General features: G+C 46.4%; 2 protein-coding genes across 3 annotated transcripts in view; one reads left to right on the top strand and one right to left on the bottom strand.

The window, feature by feature from the left end:
* BBS4 (Bardet-Biedl syndrome 4) overlaps positions 1 to 26,588 on the top strand; it is a 393,503-nt gene that overhangs the window by 26,015 nt on the left and 340,900 nt on the right. The window lies entirely within an intron of this gene.
* Positions 1 to 26,588, bottom strand: part of LOC104663552 (CUGBP Elav-like family member 6) — a 34,557-nt gene that overhangs the window by 5,275 nt on the left and 2,694 nt on the right. The window contains 2 exon segments of the mRNA XM_010364806.2: positions 13,372 to 13,420; positions 25,166 to 25,248. Of these exon segments, the coding sequence (XP_010363108.2) occupies positions 13,372 to 13,420; positions 25,166 to 25,248 (132 nt within the window).

The following is a 26,588-nucleotide window of genomic DNA, read 5'->3' as shown; positions in this document are numbered from 1 at the left end:
GTTGCATATCCAGCAAGTTAGGCCTCAGGAACACTCTCTGGGAGCCTGGGGTAGAGGGGTTCAGCCTGCTGTTAAAGTGTGGCTTTTTTCTCTAAACCAATGTAAATCTCTGAATTTGGGATGGGGCTTGACCATGTAGGGGACAATACAAGTTGGGAGAGAAGGAGTGGATAGGAAACTGGCTTCAGGCTTTATCTCCAAGAGCTTGGAGTGCAGGAAAACCCATCCTAAATGGTTCTACTCCTTGACCAGCTTGACTAGGCAGATGAGGGTCCTTGGATTCTGAGTGCAGGGGAAACAAGGCTAGTGGAGGGGGGTCATAGACTGAAGCCTGGGTGACAGCAAAGGAAGAACAGACTGTTCAGAACTGACTGAAGTTAGCAGGGGAGAAATCTCCAACAAGACTATGTGTGTGTCCATGTGTCACCCAGGTGTTGTGGGGTTTGGCCTAGGTTGCCCTGGGGATCCTGAGGTGTCTGTCTGTCTGACGATGCTATGTCTGTGTGGAGGGCAGGGGCTGAAGTTCATAAGAGGCGGGCAGAATGTGTTTTAGCAAAATTCTGCCCTCTGTCCAGAGAGGTACTACCTGATGATCCTTGGGGAGGGGATGGATAATGGACTTGTGGCTGGAATTCTGATGAGGAAAGAAGGTCTCGCCACTGACTTTCTGTGATGAGAGTACAACCCAGTGGGTGTGCTTTGCTTCTGGGGGTGTCAACCATAGAATAGTGCCCTTGGAACAGACCACTGGTTTCCCAACCTTTTGAAAAATCAGTGGAATACATTGTTCTAACGTAAATATTAGGATGAAGCTCAAAATGTAAGAGAAAAGTAGAAACTGCTGTGACTGAAGCTAGAAAAGGAGGGGTGGAGTTCGTCTTGCTTGATCCTCCCCTAATACTCCCTAGAGGGGCTCCAAGGAAAGCCCTTTGAAATTACTGACCTAGAAGATAGAGAACAGAGTTCCAGCTGGTGTATGAGGGGGGATCTGAGATCATCCTGTTCAGGAGCCTGAGAAGACAGGAAAGGTCTTTCATGAGTCTCTTGACCAACCTGATGGCTTTGCCTTGACATTGGAAAATGGGCTCATTTTGCCAGAGAATGAAACCCCAAAAGATCATGCCATTGTTCTAAGTTATTTTGGGCTGCAGAAGGCCTGCGAGAGGCTGAGAAGAGTTTAGGGCCTTCATAGTTCCAAGGGGGGCTTCACAATGCCCTAATTTGTAGTGGAGCTGTGTCATTGGGTAGGGTCTGAAAAACGGTGATGGCACCCAGATAAGATGTCATACCACATGGACCAGAATCCAGGTAGCCCTGTGTAGGAAGAGAGACATCACAGGCTGAGATAGAGCCCATAAGACAGAAAAGAGGTTTGTACTGACAGTGGTGATCTGATCCTTCATCTGCTCTGCCTCTTGTTGCTTTTTCTGCTGATGGTGGTCAGTTCAAACTCATGTCATGACCCATGAAATTTTCCAATCCTCTTTTCCAGTGAGAATCTCACAAGTTAAGAATTTTCAGCAGGGCACAGTGGCTCACGCCCATAATCCCAGCGCTTTGTGAGGCCAAGGTGGGCTGATCACTTGAGGTCAGGGGTTTGAGACCTGGCCAACATGGTAAAACCCCATCTCCACTAAAAATATAAAAATAGCCGGGCATGATGGCACATGCCTGTAATCCCAGTTATTCAGGAGACTGAAGTGGGAAAATGGCTTGAACCCGGGAGGCGGAGATTGCAGTGAGCCAAGATTATACCACTGCACTCCAGCCTGGGTGACAGAGTGAGACTCCATCTAAAAAAATTTTTTTTTCCATTTCTCTTTCAGGGCACTGACCCTATGGTTCTGGACTACTGGGATGTACAGAGTTTGGAATGGAAATGAGTACCTACCATGGGGTGGGCTCTAGGCTCCTGTTTCCCAGGTATCACCTTAAATCCTGGTATCGTCTTTGGCACTTTACAGGGACCTTGATTGTGTTTGACAGGAGGATAAGCTGGGTCACAGTGGTCATGAGCCTCAGGTGACCCAGAAATGGTGGGTTAAGTTTCTTAAGAGACCCAGTCAAAAAGAAGTACATGCTGGACCCCTAAGAGTAGCCCCCCCAAACCCACAGATCTGAAGATTCTGATGGCTGATCATTGCCTCCAGAGAGAGATGATGATGGGATATAGCCCAAATAATTCAATTTCTTCTAGGTCAAATTCTATCATTTTGGTAAAAAGCGGATGCTACAAGAGGCAAATCAGAAATGTCTGAATAAAAGTATCCCAGTGGTGGGAAGGATTCTAGAAATATGGGAATATCAAACATGGAGGCTCAACCGTCCTGGATTGGAAGGAATTAGAAAGCAGCATCAGTGTAGAGTTGAGACATAGTTGGAAAGCCATATGATTGAATGGTATAACTACATTTTCCTGTTGGCAACTGATGTGTACTGCTTGATCTTCTATCAAATGCTTATTTTTTTTTTTCTTTTTTTGAGACTGAGTCTTGCTCTGTCACCCAGGCTGGAGAACAATGGTGCGATCTCAGCTCACTGCAACCTCCTCCTCCCGGGTTCAAGTGATTCTCCTGCCTCAGCCTCCCGAGTAGCTGGATTATAGGCACACGCCACCATGCCCGGCTAATTTTTGTTATTTTTTAGTAGAAACGGGGTTTTCACCATGTTGGCCATGCTGATCTCAAACTCCTGACCTCAGGTGATCCACCCACCTAGGCCTCCCAAAGTGCTGGGATTACATGCGTGAGCCACCACGCCCGCCCAAAAGCTTTTTGAATCCAAACAAGTGGCTTAGGCTCCCAGAGGCCCATCTCCATGAAGCTGCCTTGTGGCAGCTGGTCATATAGGTCGATGGATTCGAATGCAGCAAATGATGGGGTTGACATCCCAGTAATCATAGCATAATCAGTCCAGACTGCTTCTTCAGAAAGGGCACCAGGATGCTGTTCAAGGAAGGAGCCTCTGCTTCAAGTTGCTCCAAAGAAATTTCCTGAGGTGTTCAAGTTTCTGGTTTCTAGGCCACTCACACCAAATCACCTCTATGTTGGTGAAATGTAATGATTGTAGGGACAGTGTAGGAAGATCCAGCCTTGGGGCACCAACTACCAGACACATCCTAAAATACTGGTCCATTTTTCAGTTTAACCAACCCAGAAAGTCTTGCTGGTGGCAGTAGTATTGTATTATAGCAAAGCAACTCTCTCCTGATACTCTTAGTGACGACTGCAGCATAAGAAGCCACGGGGAAAGTGACGGAAGGAAGCAGCCAGGACGAGCAGTCTCCTGGCCAGATGTAACAGGCATCAGGAGGGACTTAAATTACACACACACAAAAACTCTTAGAACAAATAACCCAATTCAGCAAAGTTGCAAGAAATAAAATCGACACACAAAAATCAGTTGCGTTTCTATACACTAGCAATGAAAAATCTGAAAATGAAATGAAGTGAAAGCAAAAGCCAGTCACAGTGGCTCACGCCTGTAATCCCAGCACTTTGGGAGACCAAGGCGGGCGGATCACATGAGGTCAGGAGTTCGAGACCAGCCTGGCCAACACGGTGAAACCCTGTCTCTACTAAAAATGCAAAAATGAGCCAGGCATGGTGGCATGTGGCCTGTAGTCCCAGCAACTCACAAGGCTGAGGCAGGAGAATCTCTGAACCTGGGAGGTGGAGGTTGCAGTGACCTGAGATTACGCCACTGCACTCCAGCCTGGGAGACAGAGCGAGACTCTGTCTCAAAAAAAAAAAAGGCTGGGCGCAGTAGCTCACGCCTGTAATCCCAGCACTTTGGGAGGTCAAGCGGGCAGATCACCTGAGGTCGGGAGTTTGAGACCAGCCTGACGAACATGGAGACCCCTCCTCTCTACTAAAAATACAAAATTAGCCAGGCGTGGTGGCACATGCCTATAATCCCAGCTACTTGGGAGGCTGAGGCAGGAGAAGCACTTGAACCCGGGAGGCGGAGGTTGCGGTGAGCCGAGATCGTGCTGTTGCATTCCAGCCTGGGTGACAACAGTGAACTCCGTCTCAAAAAAAAAAAAAAAAAAAAGAGAGTGAGAGAGAGATGAAAGCAAACAATTCTATTTGCAATAGCATTGAAAAGAATAAAATACTTGGAGGCTGGGCATGGTGGCTCATGCCTGTAAACCCAGCATTTTGGGAGGCTGAGGTGGGTGGATCACCAGGGGTCAGGAGTTTGAGACCAGCTTGGCCAACACGGTGAAATCCTGTCTCTACTAAAAATACAAAAATTAACCGTGTGTAGGTGGCAAGCACCTGTAATCCCAGCTACTTAGGGGGCTGAGGCAGGAGAATCCCTTGAACCTGGGAGGTGGAGGTTTGCAGTGAGCCGAGATTGAGCCACTGCACTCCAGCCTGGGTGACAGAGTAAGACAGTCTCAAAATACATAAATAAATGATAAGATAAAATAAAATCCTTGGGAATAAACCTAACCCAGAAAGTGAAAGACTCATACACTGGGCCGGGCGCGGTGGCTCAAGCCTGTAATCCCAGCACTTTGGGAGACCGAGACGGGCAGATCACGAGGTCAGGAGATCGAGACCATCCTGGCTAACACAGTGAAACCCCGTCTCTACTAAAAAATACAAAAAAACTAGAAGGGCGAGGTGGCGGGCACCTGTAGTCCCAGCTACTCGGGAGGCTGAGGCAGGAGAATGGCGTAAACCCGGAAGGCGGACCTTGCAGTGAGCCGAGATCCGGCCACTGCACTCCAGCCTGGGCGACAGAGCCAGACTCCGTCTCAAAAAAAAAAAAAAAAAAAAAAGACTCATACAGTGAAAACTACAAAATGTTGCTAAAGAAATTAAGAGGTCAGGCTCAGTGGCTCACACACTTTGGGAGGCCGAGGCGGGCAGATCACAAGGTTGGGAGTTTGAGACCAGCCTGGCCAACATAGTGAAACCTCATCTCTACTAAAAATCCAAAAAATTAGCCAGGCATGGTGGTGGGTGTGTGTAATCCCAGCTACTCAGGAGGCTGAGGCAGAATTGCTTGAACCCAGGAGGCAGAAGTTGCAGTGAGCTGCAATCACGCCACTGCACTCCAGCCCGGGTGGTAGTGTGAGACTCTGTCTTAAAAAAAAAAAAAGAAGAAGAAGACACAAATAAATGAAAAGACAACCTGTGTTCATGGATTAGAAGACTTACTATTGCGAAGATGTCAATGCTACTCCAAGTGATCTAGAGATTTAATGTAATCTCTATAAATTCCCAATGGCATTTTTTGCAGAAATAGAAAAATCCTTTCTAAAATTCATATGGAATCTCAAGGGACTCCAAATACCCACCAATCTTGAAGAAGAAGAAGAACTCCCTGTTTTCAAAACGTATTACACAGCTATAGTAATCAGCACTATGGTACTGGCATAAAGATAAATATATAGACCAATGGAATAGAACACAAATCCCAGAAATAAACCCTCTTATATATGGTCAAATGATTTTTAACAAGGGAGACAAGATCATTCAATAAGGAAAGGACAGTCTTTTCAACAAATGGGGCTGGGAAAAATGGATATCTACATGTAAAAGAATGATGTTAGACTCTTACCTTTCACCATAAACACAAGATTAAATGAAAATGGATGAGTCCTAAATGTAAGAGCTAAAACAATAGATGTCTTAGAAAACTGAGGGAAAAAAGACTTCATGACTGGATTTGGCAATGATTTCTTGGATATGACACCAAAAGCACAGGCAACAAAAGTAAAAATAAATAAATTGGACTGACTACATCAAAATTATAAACTTTAACAAGGATATATTGGAGGGCAAAAACAAAAAACTAAAAAACTTCTGTCCATCAAAGGACACAACCCACAGAATGAAAGAGCAACCTCTGGAATAGGAGAACATATTTGCAAACAACATATCAAGATGAGAGGTTAACATCCAGAATATATAAAGAACTCGTGGCCGGGCGCGGTGGCTCACGCCTGTAATCCCTGCACTTTGGGAGGCCGAGGCGGGCGGATCACGAGGTCAGGAGATCGAGACCATCCTGTCTAATACGGTGAAACCCCATCTACTAAAAAAAAAAAATACAAAAAATTAGCCGGGCGCAGTGGCGGTCTCCTGTAGTCCCAGCTACTCCGGAGGCTGAGGCAGGAGAATGGCGTGAACCCGGGAGGCGGAGCTTGCAGTGAGCTGAGATCGCGCCACTGCACTCCAGCCTGGGTGACAGAGTGAGACTCTGCCTCAAAAAAAAAAAAAAAAAAAAGAACTCGTACAACTAAATAGTAAAAACAACAACAAACACCAAACCTTCTATTTAATAATGGGCAAAGGATTCCTATAGACGTTTCTGCAAAGAAGAAATGCAAATGGCCAACAAACAAAAGAAAAGATGCTCAAAATGACTAATTGTTAAGGAAATGCAAATCAAAACTACAATGAGATATCACCCACCTCACACCGATTAGGATGACTGCTATCAAAGAAACAGAAAATCACAGCGTTGGCGAGGATGTGGAGAAATTGGAACTCTTGCACACTGTTGATAGGAATGTAAAATAGTGTCGCTGCTATGGAAAACAGCATGGCAGTTCCTCAAAAAATTAAAAATAGAATTGCCATATGATCTAGCAATACCTTTTCTGGGAATATATCCAAAAACATTGAAAGTAGGGTCTTTTCAAAAATTAATCTATAATTTTATTTCAATTGACCAATAATAATTGTATATATTTATGGGGTACAATGTGATGCTTTGATATATGTAGACATTGTGAAATGATTAAATGGAACTAGTTAACATATTCTTCACCTTGCCTACTTATCACTTCTTTACGGTGAAAATGATTTAACTCTATTAGCAATTTTGAAATGCATATTGCATGATTATTAACTACAGTCTCCATGCTATGCAATAAATCACTAAAATTTCATCCTTCTGTTAAACTACCTACTGCTGTTTAACTTTCTATCCTTTGACTAACATCTCCCCTTTCTCCATACTGTAACCCCCCATGATGCCCCTAACTTCTGCCAACCACCATCCTACTCTCTGCTTCTCTGAGCTCCACTTTTTCAGGTTCCACATGTAAGTGAGATAATGCAGTGTTTGTCTTTCTGTGCCTGGGAAAACAAGATCTTGAAGAAATATTTTGTACACCTATATTCATAACAACATTAGTTACAAAAGCCAAAAGGTTGAAGGTACCCAAATATCCAACAGATGAATGGATAAACAAAATGTGGTGTATACATACAAAGACGTATTTATTCTGCCTTAAAAAGGAAGGAAATTCTGACACATCCTACAACATGAATGAACCTTCAAGATAGGCTAAGTGAAATAAGCCAGTCACAAAAGGACAAATACTGTGTGATTCCACTTATATAAGGTATCTAGAGTAGTCAAACTCACAGAAATAAATAGAATGATGGTTGCCAGGCTGAAGGAAGGGGAAATATAGAATCATTTAATGGATGCAGAGTTTCCGTTTTTGCAAGAAGAAAAAGTCCTGAGGATTGGTTACACAATGTGAATGTACTTAGCTCTAGCAACTGTACACCTAAAAGTGTTCTGACAATCAGCTTTGGGTGATCTGCTCTGAGCCAAGCCTAAGGAAAGCACCTCTCATTACCTTTGGGGGTAGAATGCATTTCAGGAAGTGAAGAGTTAACGTGAGGAAAGTGTCAAGTAGTACGGGTGAAACCTATCCAATCTTAGTTGGAAAATACTTTTTAGAATTAAATTCGTCTAAGGACCAATAACAGATATGACTGTCAACTGACTGTGACAGAACAGTTGTTGTTAGGGTCTATTTCTGATTTAGGCCAGAGAATATGTCCCAGTACTATGAAATTCTGAAAATTCTACCGCGAAATCCAAGAAAAATGGCTCTGCTAGTGAGATAGTCATATATGCATATATGGTTATACTCAAAATTCAGGCTGACATCGAACCAAACCCTTGCAAATTCAGGCAGAAATTACTTAAGCAATTATAAGATAGTGATAGGAGGGTTAATTGGATAACAGATAATTGGCTTTTGAATTGAACCAAATTGCAGGATTAAAAAACGAGATGCCTCAAAATATATTTTAAAATCCTCGGAGCATGTTTTAAGTTTGAACGTTAAAAGAAAATAACTAAAGTCAAAAGAGTGCATGGATTGATTACCTAACCTATTTCTGTACCTTAGGCATCTTGGATACATAAATATTTGCTGAGTAAAGGATACAGCCAAGTTGAGAAGTGGAACAAGCAGAGCAATCACCACTGTGATTTATGTATTGATTCTATGCTATGAAATTTGAAAGAGGAAAGAATATACAATTCAATCATTTTTAATATTTTGCTTTAGGACTAAAAAATACTTTTCCTATAAGATCGGTACTTACAGTTTAACTTATTGGTGTTTCCAAACTAGAGAAAATGTAAGTGAGGAAAAATCAGCTACAGTCCCTATGCTAAACAGCAAATATAACAGACTTATTTAGTTACCATTGTCTGAGGGATGTGGGGATCCTTATTTCTGACCTCATATAATTTGTGGTTAACATTTTAAAAATACATGAACCTAGGCCAGGCGCAGTGGATCATGCCTGTAATCCCAGCACTTTGGGAGGCTGAGGCCGGTGAATCGCTTGAGGTCAGGAGTTCAAGACCAGCCTGGGCAACATGGTGAAACCCCATTTCTACTAAAAACGCAAAAATTAGCCGGGTGCAGTGGCAGGCGCCTGTAGTTCCAGCTACTCAGGAGAGTGAGGCAGGAGAATCTCTTGAACCCAGGAGGTGGAGCTGTACCTTGCAGTGAGCCGAGTTGTACCTTGCAGTGAGCCGAGATCATGCCACTGCACTCCAGCCTGGGCAACAGAGTGAGACTCCATCTCAAAAACAAAACAAAACAAAATAACATCAAAAATACATGAACCTTGAATTTTTACCCATACAAACATTTTAATGTTCATGTTCAAATACACACAAATGCTGAGGGAAAAGTTTTTTTTTTTTTTTGAGATGGAGTCTCTCTCTGTTCAGGCTGGAGTGCAGTAGCACGATCTCTGCCCACTGCAACCTCCGCCTCCTGGATTCAAGCGATTCTCCTGCTTTAGCCTCCCAAGTAACCGGGATTACAGGCACACACCACCAAGCCCAGCTAATTTTTTTGTATTTTAATTTATTTTTATTGTTTTCTAGCATCATAAATTTCTTTATTTTTTTGTATTTTTGTAGAGATAGGGTTTCACTGTGTTGCCCAGGCTGGTCTCGAACTCCTGAGCTCAGCCAATCCACCTGCCTCGGTATCCCAAAATGCTAGGATTACAGGTGTGAGCCACCACGCCCAGCCCTGAGGGAAAAGTTTTTGACACTATGTGTATTTGATGTATGTTAGGCCATAGTTTCATTTTAGAAAGTTGGATGCATTTTCCTTTAATAGTGTACTGCTCAATGTGTAGCTGCCACAGTATGTAAAATATAGGCCTGAAGTGTGGAGTATAGGAACAGCGTGGAACTTAGCTACAGAATTTATGCAAACTCACTGGAATACATTAAAAGGCTGCTATAATATATTCCACAAAGACCCAGATGCACCTCTGGTACTCTGAGAAAAGTGTTGCCAAGGCTGCAAGGGATGGCCATGACAGAAAAGGACCTTGGCATCTTCCATCAGACAGATCCTGATGTATTGCTAATATTAATTGCATTGTAGGCATAGAATTAACAAGTGTTACCAATAACTATTAAAATTGATACAACAGGGGCCAGGCGCAGTGGTTCTTGCTTGTAATCCCAACGTTTTGGGAGGTCAAGGTGGGAGGATCATTTGAAGCCAAGAGTTTGAGACCAGCCAGGGCAACAAAGTGAGACCCTGTCCCTACAAAAAATAAAAATACAAAAAATTAGCTGGGCATAGTGGCATGCACCTGTAGTCCCAGTGACTCGGGGGGCGGAAGCAGGGCGATCACTTGAGCCCGGGGGTTCAAGGCTGCAGTGAGCTATGATGGTGCCACTGCCTTCTAGCCTGGGCAACAGAGTGAGACACTGTCTCTAAAAAAAATTAAAAAATAAACAGACAAATCAGTAAATAAATAAAAACATAAAATATATAATATGTGTGTTGGTTATTTCAACCACAAACCTCATGTTTATTGATTAAAAGTAAGACTACTACTACACTGTTACATCAAAAGTCAAGTGACAGAAGATAAAGTAGCTTTTTTTGTTAAAAAGCTAGGCTGGGTGTGGTGGCTCACACCTGTAATTCCAGCACTTTGGGAGCCAAAAGCAGACAGAGCACTTGTGGTCAGGAGTTCAAGACCAGCCTGGCCAACATGGCGAAACTTCGTCTCTACTAAAAATACAAAAATTAGCCGGGCGTGCTAGTGGGCACCTGTAATCCCAGCTACTCAGGAGGCTGAGGCAAGAGAATCGCTTGAACCCAGAAGGCGGAGGTTGCATTGAGTGGAGAGGGCGCCACTGCACTCCAGCCTGGGCGACAGCGAAACTGCATCTCAAAAAATAAAAATAAAAAAGCTCATGTGTGCACAGAGCAATCCTCCTTTATGGCAGATGGAAAAAGAAGCAATTATAGGTTGGGTAGGCTCTCACACTGCTGGTCTATTTTCAGAAATTGAATTAGTTGCCAACATTTAATATAATTAAAATGAACTTTTTTTTTTAGACAGGATCTCATTATGTCACCTAGGCTGGAGTGTAGTGGCGTCATCTTAACTCCTGGGCTCAAGTAATCCTCCTGCTTCAGCCTCCCGAGTAGCTGGGACTAAAGATGTATGCCACCACACCAGCTTATTTTTGTATATTTTTTGCAGAGATAGGGTTTTGCTATGTTGCCCAGGCTAGTCTCAAACTTGTGAGCTCAAGTCATCCTCCCACCTTGGCCTCCTAAAGTGCCGGGATTACAGGCACCAGCTTGCATGCCCAGCTGTAAATTATTTTATTAAATCATGGGGGTCTCACCCATTTAAGGTTACCTACCTGGGCTCCTGTAGTATTTGAGCTGATGATCCCTACTTGATGGGAAGAAAAATCATGCAATAATCCCTTCCAGAAGAAAGTGGAAGGTTTTGGAAGAATATGTTGGCCTTGATATCCCTTAGATTGTTTTCATTGACATCAGTACTCTTATCAGATAAAGAAGCCATTATTAACCAATGGTAAACTAAGGGATTTGATTTCAGGAATAATTTTAGAAAACACAGGCTCACTGGTGTAAATATATCTGGTCAGGTGTGACCATTGATTCTGAAGGTTTATAGAATGTTTGAGGTCACGGATATAAAACTTAAATGGGACAGGCTGTTCCACATTGTTGCCAAATGTTACATTTTAAAAGCAAAATCCAATGCCATTTTAAAAAGTTGATTTTCTTTGTTTTTCTTTTCTTTTTTTTTTTTTGTTTGTTTGTTTGTTTTGAGATGGAGTCTCCCTCTGTTGCTCAGGCTGGAGTGCAGTGACACGATCTTGGCTTACTGCAAGCTCTGCCTCCCGGGTTCAAGGCGTTCTCCCGCCTCAGCCTCCCAAGTAGATGAGACTACAGGTGCCCACCACCACACCCGGCTAATTATTGTGTTTTTAGTAGAGACAGAGTTTCACCGTGTTAACCAGGATGGTCTCGACCTCCTGACCTTGTGATCCTCCCACCTTGGCCTCCCAAAGTGCTGGGATTACAGGCATGAACCACTGTGCCCGGCCAAAAAGTTGACTTTCTAAACCATTAGGTTGTGTTAGGTTGTGACTTTCTAAAGCATTAGGTTGTGTTTGTTCTTGGAGGAACAAACTTCACAATGGAACCACAAAATCACCAGAACTGTGTGTGGGTTCTCAGACTGAGCATGAAGTCTGAGAGGGGTACAGAATTAGTAGGACTCAATACATGTTTATATCACTTGGGTTCCATTCTGTTCCTGAACTTGGGCAGTTTCTTTCAGCTAGCAAAGCCATGGCTGATCTTGGGTGGGACAGGAAGAGAGTCTTACCCAAGAGAAAGAGTCAGCAGACATCAGGGAGGGCTATAGGCTGATACACTGGAAGGATCTAAGATCCGAGGGTGAGAAAAACACCAAGAACTGACACCAGAAGCCAGCATTGCCTTTACAGCACGGAAGCTGACCAGAACCCAGCTGGTCGGAAGAAAGCACAGGCTCTCTACCTGTCCTATGTGGTTTTGTTTTTGTTTTGATACAGAGTTGCGCTCTGTTGCCCAGGCTGGAGTGCAGTGGCATGATCTTGGCTCACTACAACCTCCACCTCCCAGGTTCAAGTGATTCTCCTGCCTCAGCCTCCCAAGTAGCTGGGATTACAGGCATCCACTACCACACTTGGCTAATTTTTCTATTCGTAGTAGAGACGGGGTTTCACCATGTTGCCCAGGCTGGTCTCAAACTCCTGGCCTCAAATGATCCACCCACCTCAGCCTCCCAAAGTGCTAGGATTACAGGTGTGAGCCACCGTGTCCAGCCCACCTCCTGTTCTTAAGGAGCTCTGATTTTTCTCTACCAGGAAAGTGTAGCTATCAGAGATTTACATGGTCCTCAGCATAGAGGACTTACTATGGCTCATAAAGTCTGTTGTACCAGCCTCATCTTTTACCATGAACAACCAGGCAATTACAATGAAGGAATGGCCTCAATCCGGAGTAGACTGTGTTCTCTGATATCAGAAGGATCTAGAGAAGGAGAATAACCCCCACCTGATTCTTTTTTTTTTTTTTTTTTTTGAGATGGAGTCTCGCTCTGTCGCCCGGGCTGGAGTGCAGTGGCTGGATCTCAGCTCACTGCAAGCTCCGCCTCCTGGGTTTACGCCATTCTCCTGCCTCAGCCTCCCGAGTAGTTGGCGCGCCCGAGTAGCTGGGACTACAGGCGCCCGCCACCTCGCCCGGCTAGTTTTTTTTTTTTTTTTTGTATTTTTTAGTAGAGACGGGGTTTCACCGTGTTAGCCAGGATGGTCTCGATCTCCTGATCTCGCGATCCACCCGTCTCGGCCTCCCAAAGTGCTGGGATTACAGGCTTGAGCCACCGCGCCTGCGCCCCCCCCACCTGATTCTTAAAAAACAACAACAACGAAATCCTGAAAGTTCCATGTGGCAAAACAGGAATGATGTCTCTCCAAGGGTAAGTGGCAAGAACTCCCTTTATCACTGGCATCTGTTTAGGCCCTTCTTGCCTCTTCTGGGTCTGGGCTCCTCAGAACCCCAGCCCTGCTCAGTCTGAGTAGGGAAGGCTGAGCTATTTCTGGGGCTCAGCAACTCTAAGCCCCACCTGTCCCCTTGACCCAGGGAAGCTCTCATACTAAGCCATGGGTAGGACTGACTCCAGGTGTGGGCCCACCCTCCCTTACACGGGTCGCAGCCTGAGGTTGGTCAGACGGGGACGTTACCTCCTCGGCCCTCACTGGCAGCTGGCTTCACTTGGATCGGACGATTCATCTGAAAGACATCGGACCAACACACCCATTCAGCGTGACTGCCTGGTCCTGGAGCCCCCAGCTTCTCGACCCCTGGACTCCTCAGGATCTGAGCTCTAGCCCCTTTGAACTCTGCACTCCATCACTTCCGCACTGGGATTACAGATTTTCTCCAAGATTCCTTCCTTAAACCCAGGAATTTAGAAGGTGCTGAAACTGGCAGGGATGGGTGACAGGAACTTAGTGGTAAGCACAAGGTGGAATGAAGCGGCTAAAGAGACTTTTCTGCCTGGGGCTCTGGGTAGGGGCTATGTGAGGCCTGTCCCTCTGGCTTCTGGACTTACTTAAAGGCTTTGCATGAGAGAATTGGGAAGGAGGGTAGAATTGATACTGCAGATTTGTGTTTTATGTCTAAAATGGAGACTACCACGCTATGTGTCATTTAGATGAAAGAGTCTGGGAATCAGACTCAGTGCTATCTGCCCTCAACTTGTCATTTAATAGTTGTACGACTCTAAGTAAGCCATCCTTTCTCAGATTCAATTTTTCTTCTTCTCCTGTGTAGCTGAAATTACAGGCACGTGCCACCAGGCCCGGCTGATTTTTGTATTTTTAGTAGAGACAGGGTTTCTCCATGTTGGCCAAGTTAGTCTTGAACTCCTGACCTCAAGTGATTCGCCCACCTCAGCCTCCCAAAGTGTTGGGATTACAGGCGTGAGCCACTGCGCCTGGCCAGATTCAATTTTTCGAATGAGGAAAACATTCCCCAAGCTGCTGTATCACTAGAGTCTCCACACTCACCTGCTTCATCCCCTCCCTAGGGTCCTTTTCCCTGAGGATGCTGGAGTTTTCCAAGGCGCCATTCTCAGCCCTTTTTGTCTGGCTCTTCCTACTTTTCTTGGATAGTCTTGTCCACACCCACAGCCTCAGCTCCTCTCCACACAGGGTTGACTTAGAGCTCTGTATCTCCAGCCTGCATTCTCTTCTGAGCTTCAGAGCCATGTTACCAGCTGCCTGCTGGACATCCCCACTAGAAAGTCCCACGGGCGCCTTCACTCAACATACCCAAACAAGAGCTGATTTTTTTTTTTGCCCCAACCTGATCCTCCCAGTCGCCCAAGTTATAAGCCTGGAAAGCAGCTTGACTTCTCTTTCCATCCCTTCCCCGCTCCCACCAACTTCACCTTTCAATTCAGGGGTTCCTGATGAGGTGTAGATAAAAATCACCAAGGAACCAGATGAGGCTCTTAAGTTGGGGGATTGTATAATTTGAAAATGCTCCTAGGTGATTTCAATATATCCCCCCCACATTCCCATCCCCCAACCACCCTGAGTGAATTCATGATTGAATCCCCATCTCACCTTCCTCTCATGGGTGTTGTGGGGATCACATGAGGTAATGGGGACGCAAAAGGTCTTTGTAAACTGCCAAGAGCTGGGTGCGTGGGAGGTGAGGAATTATTGTTGGGGGGCAGGCAGCTGAGTGCCGGGAGGAAAAAACAGCGGCCTTCCCGTTCATGGAGGAAGGGGTACTGATGCCCATCTGGCCTGAGAAGGTGATGATCTGACCCCCTCCCCTCAGGAAATGCTCTGCTTCTGCACCAATCAGGGGCCACTCCATCCCTTACCAATATGCTTGTTGCCGAGACAACAGGCAGCTTCCTGTTACCATAGCCACAAGTGCTACCCAGTAACCATGGTAACGCCCTGGCAGTCACAGTTGAGCAATTTCCTTTGGATCAAATTTGGGGGTGGGAGGGGCAGGGAGGGCTTACAAAAAAAAAGGGAAAGGAAAACAGGCCAAGCCTGAACCAGCGCAACTCCCCTCCCACCCAGGGCTCTGACACACCCACCCGCTGGTGGTGGAGCACCTGCAGTGTACCAGGCTGTGGGTGGGGGCCGAGACACCAACAGGACTCAGGTTGCAGTCTAGAGGGGATGACAGATCAATCCAAGCAGATCAGGGCGAACTTGACAGGTCTGGACTGGCCTGGACTAGGGACCAGGAGGACAGGACCCGTCCCTGGGCATGACCACCTGTGATTGTGGAGGAGAGACCAAGAAACAGAGCCATGGAGAGCAGAGACACAGGGAAAGATGAAGAAACACCGGCAGACAGAAATGTTGTGAGAGAAAGACAGTCCTAGAAAGGGGCAAGGAAAGAGAGTTACTGGAGGAGAGGGGAAGGAAAAGAGGAGATGAAGGGTCAGGAAGCAGGTGCAGGAGAGGCAGGGAGGAGCCTGGTAGGGAAGAAGGCCAGAAGAGTAGAAGCCTGGGGTGGGGGGCAGTGAGGGTGAGCAAAACCATCATTATTTTATTAGTTCTTAAATAGATCCTGAGAATTTCTTTCTGGAACCTAGAGTGACGAGCACACGTGACAGCAGCAGTTTCCATAGTAGCTTCCTCCCTGGCTGGGTTTCCTGGGAGATGGTGCTCTGGGGGACGCCCCCTTCTCTCCTCCTACCCACTTCACCACCCTTCAACAGAGAGTGGGCATCGGGTGGTACACACATGTTCTCCCCTGGACCTGACCTAGACCTTCCACCACTCAGGCATGCTGCCAGCATTTCCTGTATTCTGTGATGAGCCCCGGGCATCTCTTCATGGGAGACGGTGATGATCTGTATGGGGATTCTCTCATCATAGGCTCACAGAGGGGAAGATAATGTCACCATTTTCTGAGAGCCCACTCTGTGCCAGGCCCTTCCTGGGACTCTTCATTGTCTCTAAATCCTTCCAACCACTCTGCAAGGGAATACGAGTGTCCCCATATCATAGATGAGAAAGCTGAGGCTGAGGGAGGTGAAATCACTTGTCTAAGATCACATGGTGGGTAAGTGGTTGAGCTGGGATTTATCCCCAGGTCTGTCTGAGGCTGAAGCCCATGATTTTTGCATTGGAGTGCTGCTCAACTCCATTCTTTTTTTTTTTTTTTTTTTTTTAGACGGAGTCTTGCTCTGTCACCCAGGCTGGAGTGCTGTGGCCGGATCTCAGCTCACTGCAAGCTCCGCCTCCCGAGTTCACGCCATTCTCCTGCCTCAACCTCCCGGGTAGCTGGGACTACAGGCGCCGCCACCTCGCCCGGCTAGTTTTTTGTATTTTTTAGTAGAGACGGGGTTTCACCGTGTTAGCCAGGATGGTCTCGATCTCCTGACCTCGTGATCAGCCCGTCTCGGCCTCCCATAGTGCTGGGATTACAGGCTTGAGCCACCACGCCCAGCCTCAACTCCATTCTTAAGGCATGAACACAAACAGTGAGGCTCAGAGGGACCAGGGCCTTGGGGGAGTGCAAGGTCAAGGGCTGTGGAAAAGGCAGACTCCAGCTGAAAAATTTGACTCAGGAAAGCTGCATAGAAGAGGCAATGTTTGACCTGAGCCTTGCAGGACTGGGATCACTGGCCATGTAGAGATAATAGGAGAGGTAGGAGTGGTGGCTGAGCACGCTGAATGGCTAGGGTATGGACAGGGAGCTGCAAGTCTGAAGGAGCAAAGTTTCTGGTGAGCACCTGGCATGGGAGTAGCCAGGGGAGAGCAAATTGCTTCCTAGCAGATAGATGTGGATTTCAATCCTGGCTCTATCACTTGCTTCTCTAAGGTCTCTGAGCCTCAATATCCACATTAGTGAAGGGGGAATCATGATCTTACTTTGCAGAGTTGTGACGACAATGACAATTGCTAGATCTCAGTAGATACCACAGATATAAAAAGTTATTTTTTTTTTTGAGACAGAGTTTTGCTCTTGTTGCCCAGGCTGGAATGCAATGGCATAATCTTGCCTCACTGAAACCTCTGCCTCCAAATTCAAGCAAGTCTCCTGCCTCAGCCTCCTGAGTAGCTGGTATTACAGGCATGCGCCACCACGCCCGGCTAATTTTGTATTTTTAGTAAAGACAGCATTTCTCCATATTGGTCAGGTTGGACTTGAACTCCTGACCTCAGGTGATCTGCCTGCCTCAGCCTCCCAAAGTGCTGGGGTTACAGGAGTGAGCCACCGCACCTGGCTGGGTTTTTGTTGTTGTTGTTGTTGTTGTTGTTTTTATTGTTGTTAAGGATATGAAACTGAGAGGTAGGCAAGGGCCAGATTAGGGAAGGCTGTGAAAACCGCATGAAGGAATTTTGACTTTGACTTTGTTGTATTTCAAAGGCAATGAGGATCCAGGGAAGGGAAGGATTTTTAAAAAATTTTAAAACATTTTTATTTATTTATTTATTTTAGAGACTGAGTCTCACTCTGTCACCCAGGCTGGAGTGAAGTGGTGCCATCTCGGCTCACTGCAATCTCCGCCTCCCAGGTTCAAGCAATTCTCCTGCCTCAGCCTCCTGAGTAGCTGGGATTACAGACACCTGCCACCACGCCCAGCTAATTTTTGTATTTTTAGTAGAGACAGGGTTTCACCATGTTGGCCAGGCTGGTCTCAAACTCCTGACCTGTGGTCTTACTCTGCTGCCCAGGCTGGAGTACAGTGGTGCCATCATAGCTCAATACAAACTCCAAATCTTGGGCTAAGTGATTATTCCACTTCAGCCTCCCAAATAGCTGGGAATACAGGTATGTGCCACTATGCCCAGCTAATTTTAAAATTTTTTGTAGACACTGGGTCTCACTATGTTGCTCAGGCTGGTGTTGAACTCCTGGGCTCAAGCGATCCTTGGACCTCATCCTTTCAAAGTGCTGGGATTACAGGTGTGAGCCGCTATGACCAGCCAGGAAAGAGTTTTAAGTAGGGAAATCATCTAGTCAGTTTTGTCTTATGAAGGATCCCATAAGCTGTCACTATGTGGAGAAAGGGTTGGAAAATGAGTGATTAGAGAAAAGAAGATCAGAGGCACAGGTGAGAGGTGAGTGTGACCTGGATAGAAATAAATGAACAGATTTAACAGATGCATAGGAAGAATTAACTGGACTATAGTTCTACTGGATATGTGGACCTGGGAAGAAGAGGGCATATTGGCTGACTCTCAGGTTCATAGCTTGGGAGTTGGGGAAGGTGGGAGTTTGGGGGTACAAGGATGAACCTCTTGGGTTCCTCCTTCCCAGGGGAGGAACCTGAGAGAATAAGAACAGAATCGGGGAGAGCAGGGCTCTGAGCCTTCAGTCCCCACAGAGCAGTGGTGATGAAGGACACCTGGGATTTAGGTATGTTACGTGTGGCTGGAGGAGAAAGAGAGCTGCCCCCATGAGCTTCCTGGGCAACCGATTATATATACCTTATTCCTGCCATGGACAGAGGAGGGACATGGCAGTGGGATGAGGTAATCAGGAGTCCCCCTTGAGGAAAAGAGGACATTGCCTCCTGGGCCAAAAACTTGTCCTGGGACTTCAGGTGAGCTCTTGCCCTGGCTGAGCACCTGTTCTCTTAAGAATTTCCCAGATGGAGTCCAGGCCCATGTCTGCTTCAGAGCCCAGACCTGGAGGGGAATTCAAGGGATAGAATGTCAGAGAGAACAACCTATTCCAGGCAATGGAGTGGGGAAGGTTAGAGGCAGCAGAGACACGCACAGGGCCCTGGACCTTCTGCCCCAGTGAGCAGAAAGGAGAGCAAGACCCTACCTAACTCTCTGCCCTGACTTGTCTAAAATTCCTCCATTTGGGCTCAGCATCGCCCTTTTCAGACTCTTCTGCCCTGATGCCAACTATTCTTTTCACTCAGCACTCACACCCTCAGCACTCCCCATTCCATGGGAAGACAGTTATTAGAACCTTCTTGAGGAAGGGAACACTGGTAGGTTTGGGAAAGGTGTCAGGAGGTGCAGGGCAGAGTGGGACAGAAAAAAGTCAAACGTCATCATTTTTAGTAGTTTGTTTTACCTCATCCCCTCCTCTAATTCAACCCACTGTCAAGTCCCATTGGTTCTAGAATCTATGTGGATATTCTGAACAGCTCTGAAGTCTAACCTCTCCTCTCCTTTCCTGGCCTATCTCCAGCTCTAGGCCAGCATCACCATTCATCTGCACTCAAGCAACATTGCACTAAAGGGTAATCCAGCCTCCAGTGTTGCTTCCTTTCCAACCCAACCTTCTTCACACCATAGTCAGAGTAATCTTTTCTTTTTCTTTCTTTCTTTCTTTTTTTTTTTTTTTTTTGACACAGGATCTTGTTCTGGCTGTAGTGCAGTTAGCTCACTACAGCCTCAACCTCCAGGGCTCAAGCAACCCTCCCACCTCAGCCTCCCAAGTAACTGGGATTACAGGTGCACACCACCACACCTGGCTAATTTTTGAAAAATTTTTGTAGAGACAGGGTCTCACTATGTTGTCCAGGCTGGTCTCAAACTTCTGGGCTCAGCGATCCTCCAGCCTCAGCCTCCCAAAGTGCTGAGATTACAGGCATGAACCACTATGCCTGGCCCAGAGTAATCTTTTGAAACTAGTCTCTTACTCTTCTCTGCTTAAAATCCACCTCTGTTCCCCCATTGCAAGTTCCTGTTAAAGCCCAAGATTCTAAGACTGGCTGTCAAAACTTGTGAGTCTTGCTTCCACTGCTGCCCAACATGCACGATTCTCTCTACTCATGTGGAGCCTTAGCCATCTTTGCTAGACACCTTCCCTGCCAGTGTTCACACTGTCCCCAGAATTTCTTGTCTTTTAGGTTTCTAGATCCTCAAATATGATAAAATATGATCATGATTCAGCTCACATAACATCTCCTCTGCAAAGCATCTACTCCCTCCCCATTTCTTTTTATTCTTTTTTCACTTATTTACTTATTTTTATTTTGTATTTTTGTATTTTTAGTTGAGATGGGGTTTCACCATGATGGCCAGGCTGGTCTCAAACTTCTGACCTCAAGTGATCCGCCCACCTTGGCCTCCCAAAGTGCTGGGATTACAGGTGTGAACCATCGCACCCGGCCTTTTCCTTTATGGTTTGACCCTGGGACTCCCTCCCCAAGTAAAAGTCTCTCAAGTCTCTCTTTTACTTGCCCAGATGTATGCCCCAGTGAGATGCAATGAGGCTCATTTTTAAGAAGCATCTTGAGGGCAAAGACTCAGACTCATTCATGAAGTGGTTGCTAGCACACGCAGTGCCTTTCTGTAAATATAAAAAGGCACTCCCCAGCCCTGGGATGAGTGAGAAAAAATGTGCTCTTTCCTCTGGGCTGACAAAGCCTTGAAATAATGAGCATGACTTGGTCAATAGAGCATGGCTGGATTTTTGCCCCCATCTGCCCTCTGCACCCAAGCTGTTTTGTGCAGGGTACAACCTGCAAAACCAAATGCACTCCCTCACTCAGTAAAATCTGCCTCCTTCACAGTGTTTGAAGGGATGGCTTCCCAAAGGAAGGGAAGTCAGGAACAGGGAGATAAACAAAGAGGGAGGCAGCTTCTGCATCCCAGAAGTGGGGCTGAGGCTAGGCCTCACCTTCTTCAGGTGGATTCTGGAGCATAAAGTGAGGCTAAAAGAAGGAATTCTGGCTTCATCAGGAAGAGGCTGCAGGAGGTGGGAGCCAGGTGGGACAGATCAACCGAGGTTTGAAGGAGTTCTCAAATAGTGAGGCAAGCTTTCATAGGGACAGAACATGTCAGGGGACAAATGGAGAGGAGCCAAGCAAGAGAAGGTGTCAGTCCATCAGAATCCATGACATTCTTGGCCGGGAGTGGTGGCTTACACCTGTAATCCTAGCACTTTGAGAGGCTGAGGCGGCAGATCACTTGAGGTCAGGAGTTCAAAACCAGCCTGACCAACATGGTGAAACCCCGTCTGTACTAAAAATACAAAAAAAAATTAGCCAGGCGTGGTGGCGGGTGCCGGTAATCCCAGCTACTTGGGAGGCTGAGGCAGGAGAATCACTTGAACCCTGGAGGAGGAGGTTGCAGTGAGCTGAGACGGCACCACTGCACTGCAGCCTGGGCAACAGAATGAGACTGTGTCTCAAAAAATCCCAAAAAACAAAAAACAAACAAACTGTGAAATTTCCCCTGGGGTTTCAGACTTTTCTCTTTGGGGGCTGACCCAGCCTTTTCTGGTCCCATGGCGACAGTCCTGCCTGATGCCAGCAGGAATTCAGATTAAAGTCTTGTCCCTGCTTCTCCAGCAGGTGGCAGCTGTGCTCAGGACCCAGTGGTAGCAGAGAGCTGGGCACTCCTCTCTCCATGCTAGTGGGCCTAAGGCCAGGTGACTAAAGTTGCTGCTGTCCCTGGCAGGCCCAGAGGAAAGACTGATGGCACAGGCATTGCTGGGGCTGGCCAACACAGTCATTGATTTTCATTTAGGAGAATAATTAAATATTAATTTTCACTTTGTTAAGCTGGAGAGGGCGAATAAAGCCAATGCTAACAGTATCAGAGGAAGCTGGGCCATGTTGGAGACCTGCAGATGGAACAGTGAGAGGGGGAAGATGTCCCCAGTCACCATTCTCTCCAGAACCTAAGACCCCTGTCTGCTACCTAGTTATCTCAGGTCACAGTACAGTGGTTAAGTGAATGAGTTCTAGGGCCAGATTAACTGGGCCCAAAGTCCAGATACTCCCATTATTAACTATATGACATTGGGCAAGTCACTTGATTCTTATGACTTAGTTTTCTCACCTATAAAATGGGAATGCCAATAACAATACCTTATTTAGGCCTGGCACAGTGGCTCATGCCTGTAATCCCAGCACTTTGGGAAGCCAAGGTGGGTGGATCACTTGAGGCCAGAAGTTCAAGACTAGCCTGGCCAACATGGCGAAACCTCATCTCTACTAAAATTACAAAAATTAGTTGGGCACGGTGGTGTACACCTGTAATCCCAGCTACTCAGGAGGCTGAGGCAGAAGAATTGCTTAAACCCAGGAGGTGGAGGTTGCAGTGGGTCAAGGTCACGGCACTGCACTCCAGCCTGGGCAACATCACGAGACTCTGTCTCAAATACAAACAAACAATCTTCTTTATGGAGGATTAAATGACTTATACCGTGTAAAGTGGTAGGAAGACTAAGTATCAATAAATGCTCATTAATATTATTTGCTTTTCTCCTCCAGAAATTCTCGCAGTACTCTAAGGGCATCACAGCCCTTATCTCAGGTACCCTTGACCTCATGGAGCTCTCCAGGTACCCCTTATCTAGCAGAGCCCTGTGTCTTGTGGAAGAGAGATGTTTTTCCTCCCAAAGTTTATCTTAATTTTTTTTGGGGGGGGGGCCCTCCCATTTCCTGTCAGGGTAAAGCCTGACATTTAAAGTTTCATCTTCAACTGCTGCCTTCTGTAGATCTTCCCTCCAGCTTCCCTCCATGCTCATGTGGGCCTTCCCTACAGTGCCAGCTGCATTTCACACCCACCTGTTCCATCTGTGTCTGCACCTTTACCATGCTGTTTCCCACATGGAATGTTACAGCTTGTCTCATTGACTCTCCGTTCTAGCAGCAGAAGTCATTTGCTCCCATGGTTAGATGAATGATGAGTTCTACTCCTACTCCTACTAATGCTGCTGTTACTATTACTGTTACTATCACTACTACCACCAGCTAACTCGTATTAAGTGCTTATTTTCTGCCAAGAACAGCATTGAGTACTTTAGTTCACCTAATGACTTAGTTCATTTAACCACGACAACAACCCTATGAGTTTAACTTTACAGATGAGAAAACTTAGGCGTAGCAGTAAAGACTTGCACAAAGTCACAAAGCTAGTGAGTGGTGGGACCTGGATCCACACACAGGTCTCTCTGCCTCAGGAGCTTGCATACAGAGGATCAGTGATGGTGACAAGTTGGTGTTACTTGGCACTTAGTCCCCAAAAGTGAGGGTCAAGGTGCTTCAGTTACTGTGATTGGTTCTAGGAGCTGTCACCCCATTAACAGCTTGATTAGCTTTTGGTGAAGCTTGCTCCATTGCTTGGCAGCTCCAATTCAGAGAAGTAACTTCTTTATACTGAGCTGAAATCAGTGTCTGTTTCTTATATTAACTGATCCAAATCTTGCCTTCTGGGGCCACTCATAGAAAACCAAACCCCTCTTCTAGAATCTGAAGGTAGTTACCCCAACCCCAACAGTAGTACTTATTGAGATCTTACTCTGTGCCAGGCACTTGCTAAGCCTCAAGTAATCCTCACTACAGCCAAGTGAGCTAGGTGTTAGTATAACCCATTCCTCATATCTAAAGAAACTGAAGCTCAGGAGTCCAAGTAACGTGCCCAGAGACACAGAACTGACAAATGGCAGAGCTGGAATTCAAATCCAGTGGGTTTTTTGTTTGTGTGTGTGTGTGTGTGTATGTGTATTTGTTTTTGAGACTGAGTCTCACTCTGTTGCCCAAGCTGGAGTGCAGTGGCATGATCTTGGCTCACTGCAACCTCCGCCTCCCACGTTCAAGTGATTCTCCTGCCTCAGCCTCCCAAGTAGCTGGAACTACAGGCATCTGCCATGTCCAGCTAGTTTTTGTATTTTTGGTAGAGACGGGGTTTCGCCATGGAGGCCAGGCTGGTCTCGAACTCCTGATCTCAGGTGATCTGCCCGCCTTGGCCTCCCAAAGTGCTAGGATTACAGGCGTGAGCCACCACACTCAGCCTCAAAAACCAGTGTTTTTAATTATTATCTTATGATGCCTCCTTATTAAAGTCCTTCTAAGCCCTATCTCCTCCAGTTAAATCATCCCAACTCCTCCAAACTATTATTCCAAATATATCTTGTGCCTTTACTTCATCCTCATCTCTCCTTTTTTTTTGTTGTTTTTTTTTTGTTTGTTTGTTTGTTTTTTGAAATGGAGTCTCGCTCTGTCGCCCAGGCTGGAGTGCAGTGGCACGATCTAGGCTCACTGCAAGCTCCACCTCCCAGGTTCACGCCATTCTCCTGCCTCAGCCTCCCAAGTAGCTGGGACTACAGGTGCCCACCACCACGCCCGGCTAATTTTTTTGTATGTTTTTAGTAGAGACGGGGTTTCACTGTGTTAGCCAGGATGGTCTCAATCTCCTGATCTTGTGACCCACCCGCCTTGGCCTCCCAAAGTGCTGAGATTACAGGCGAGAGCCACCGTGCCCGGCCAACTTTATCCTCATCTCGTTCTTGTAGGCAAACGACTCTCCTAAATCTGAGGCCCAGAACTGGACATAGTCCCAAGTTTGGCCTGTTAATGGCATTTAAATAGTGCTCTGTTCTAGACACACCGTTTCTTGGACAAGAGAAAACAAGGCTGTACAGCATGACTTGCTCTTGGTAAACCCATGCTAATTACTAATGATCACCCCTTCATTCTACCACATGGTCGATAGGTCCCAACTTGCCTCTTGTTGAGTGATTATGCATTAGCCAAGACCAGACCAGGTACCATTGGTGCCTATAAGCCTAGTAGAATCATGTCTCCCCTAACTTTAGCCGAGTGTTTGCAGTGTGGAGGGAAGACAATCTTAGTGAGTCAAGACACCAGAAAAAACCATTACAGGAAAAGGACTAGAGAGAAGTGCCAGCAAAGACCCTAGAGAAAAAGGGATTCCAGCCCAGCAGAACCTCTACCCCATGTATCTGAATACCTGCTCACACCAGTGACAAGTGACACCCAAAGCCATAATCTGAGCCAAGTTGAATAAATTCTAGCTTAGCCCACAACACTGATGTCTCTCCTAAATATGGGTGGAGCGCTTGGCCCAAGGATCTTGAGCCCCTTTTTTGAGTGAGAAGATTGGATATAACAAAGAATTTGTTGCTCTTCGGGTATAGGAAGCCGTCTCCTAGAAAGATGATTCTGCTTCTAGTTCTTAGTCCCAACCCAGCCGCCACATGCTGCTTTGGCATGCACACAGGGCACTGTCCCCAGCCTGAGGTGATTCCCGCCCCCCAACCTGGAGAACTTACCCCTGGCAGGGTCTTCTGCTCGTGCAGTGCACTCTGGGCCTTGAGAGCAGAGTCCCGGGCGCAGTAGGTGAGGAAGGCACAGCCTGAGGAGGAAGAGGCTGGCTCAGGGAGTTTCCTGAAACCCCCAACTATTCTTCTTTGAAATACTCCACTAAGTTGACAAACTTAAGGCCACTCTCCTTTAAACAAGGACTCTGCTTTCTGAGAAGCCTTCTCTGCCTCCCACTTCTGGAGAGAGGGGCTTCCTGTGCCTGGGGACCAGTATCCCAGGCTCTGGCTGTCTTTCATTTGCTTCTGGCATCCTGCCCAGAGAACATATGTACCCACACCCAGTCACATGTGCATACAATCCCACATCTCCCCTCCCCACTCCAGTCATAAGTCCTGTTGGGGTTAAACCTCCCTAAGCAGCTTTATCATCATCTTTAACCCAGACTTCCCCTTCCTTTTTGGATTCAGACTCATGGAGTCTCCCAGGATCAGCCTCAATTCCTTCTCAACTCAGTTTCAGATGGGAGGAGCAAAAGAGTAAAAGAAGGGTTGGGGGCCAACCCCAGCACCTCCCAGCTCTTTTCCATATCTCCCTCCCCTAAGTTTGAAGCTGGGGAATGGATTGATTTGAGACTTAGAAGATGGGATTGGTTTAATGGCTTCCCATAGGTGGTAGTTTCCAGGGACCCCCTAATCCTGTTCAAGGATCTTGATCTGTCAACCCTCCTAGGGCTTTGAGGTAGGGCTTCTTAAAGAGTTATTGTGCCCCAAATCTGGCTCCTCTAAAAGGGCCAGCAGATATGGGGCAGCGAAGAGGTCTAGGTTGAGCCAAAGTGTCAAGTTCAGCCCTCTCTTTGTTCAGCCTCAGGACCTGTAGCCTGCTAGGAAGCACTGAAGCAGCACTCTCCTCCTTTCCAACAGCCACAGAGCACTCATTCATTCAGAAAATATTTATTGAACACTTACTTATTATGGTGGGGCCTTTTGATGAGCTTGGGGATAGAGTGGCAACAAGACAGACACATTCCCTGCCCTCATGGGGATTAGACAAATCATGAGGGGCCCCTAAACGAGTCCAAAGGGCTGAGTAATATCTCTAAGAAGGCATTGAGTCCTCAAGAACAAGAACACTGAGTCCTTAACAATCAGGTGATGAAAGGGACAGTGATTATTTCAGACAGAGGGAAAAGCATATATGAAGGCTGAATCAAGAATTTGGTGTGTTGGGGAAATGGATAGAAAGTTAGTGTGGTTGGAGGCTGGTGCATGGGGGCAGAGTGGCTAGTGAGGTATGCAGGAATCAAGTCATATGTAGCCTTGTGGGCCTCAGTCGGATTTTGAACTTTTTCCTAAGAGCAATGGAGAGCCACTTTAAAGGGTTTTAAGCAGATCTGTGAGATAAGATCTGTTTTCAAAAGGAGGCTTCTGAGTG

This window comes from Rhinopithecus roxellana, chromosome 5 (assembly GCF_007565055.1).
Source record: "Rhinopithecus roxellana isolate Shanxi Qingling chromosome 5, ASM756505v1, whole genome shotgun sequence".
NCBI lineage: Eukaryota > Metazoa > Chordata > Mammalia > Primates > Cercopithecidae > Rhinopithecus > Rhinopithecus roxellana.
This window is presented reverse-complemented; position numbering and strand designations above follow the sequence as displayed.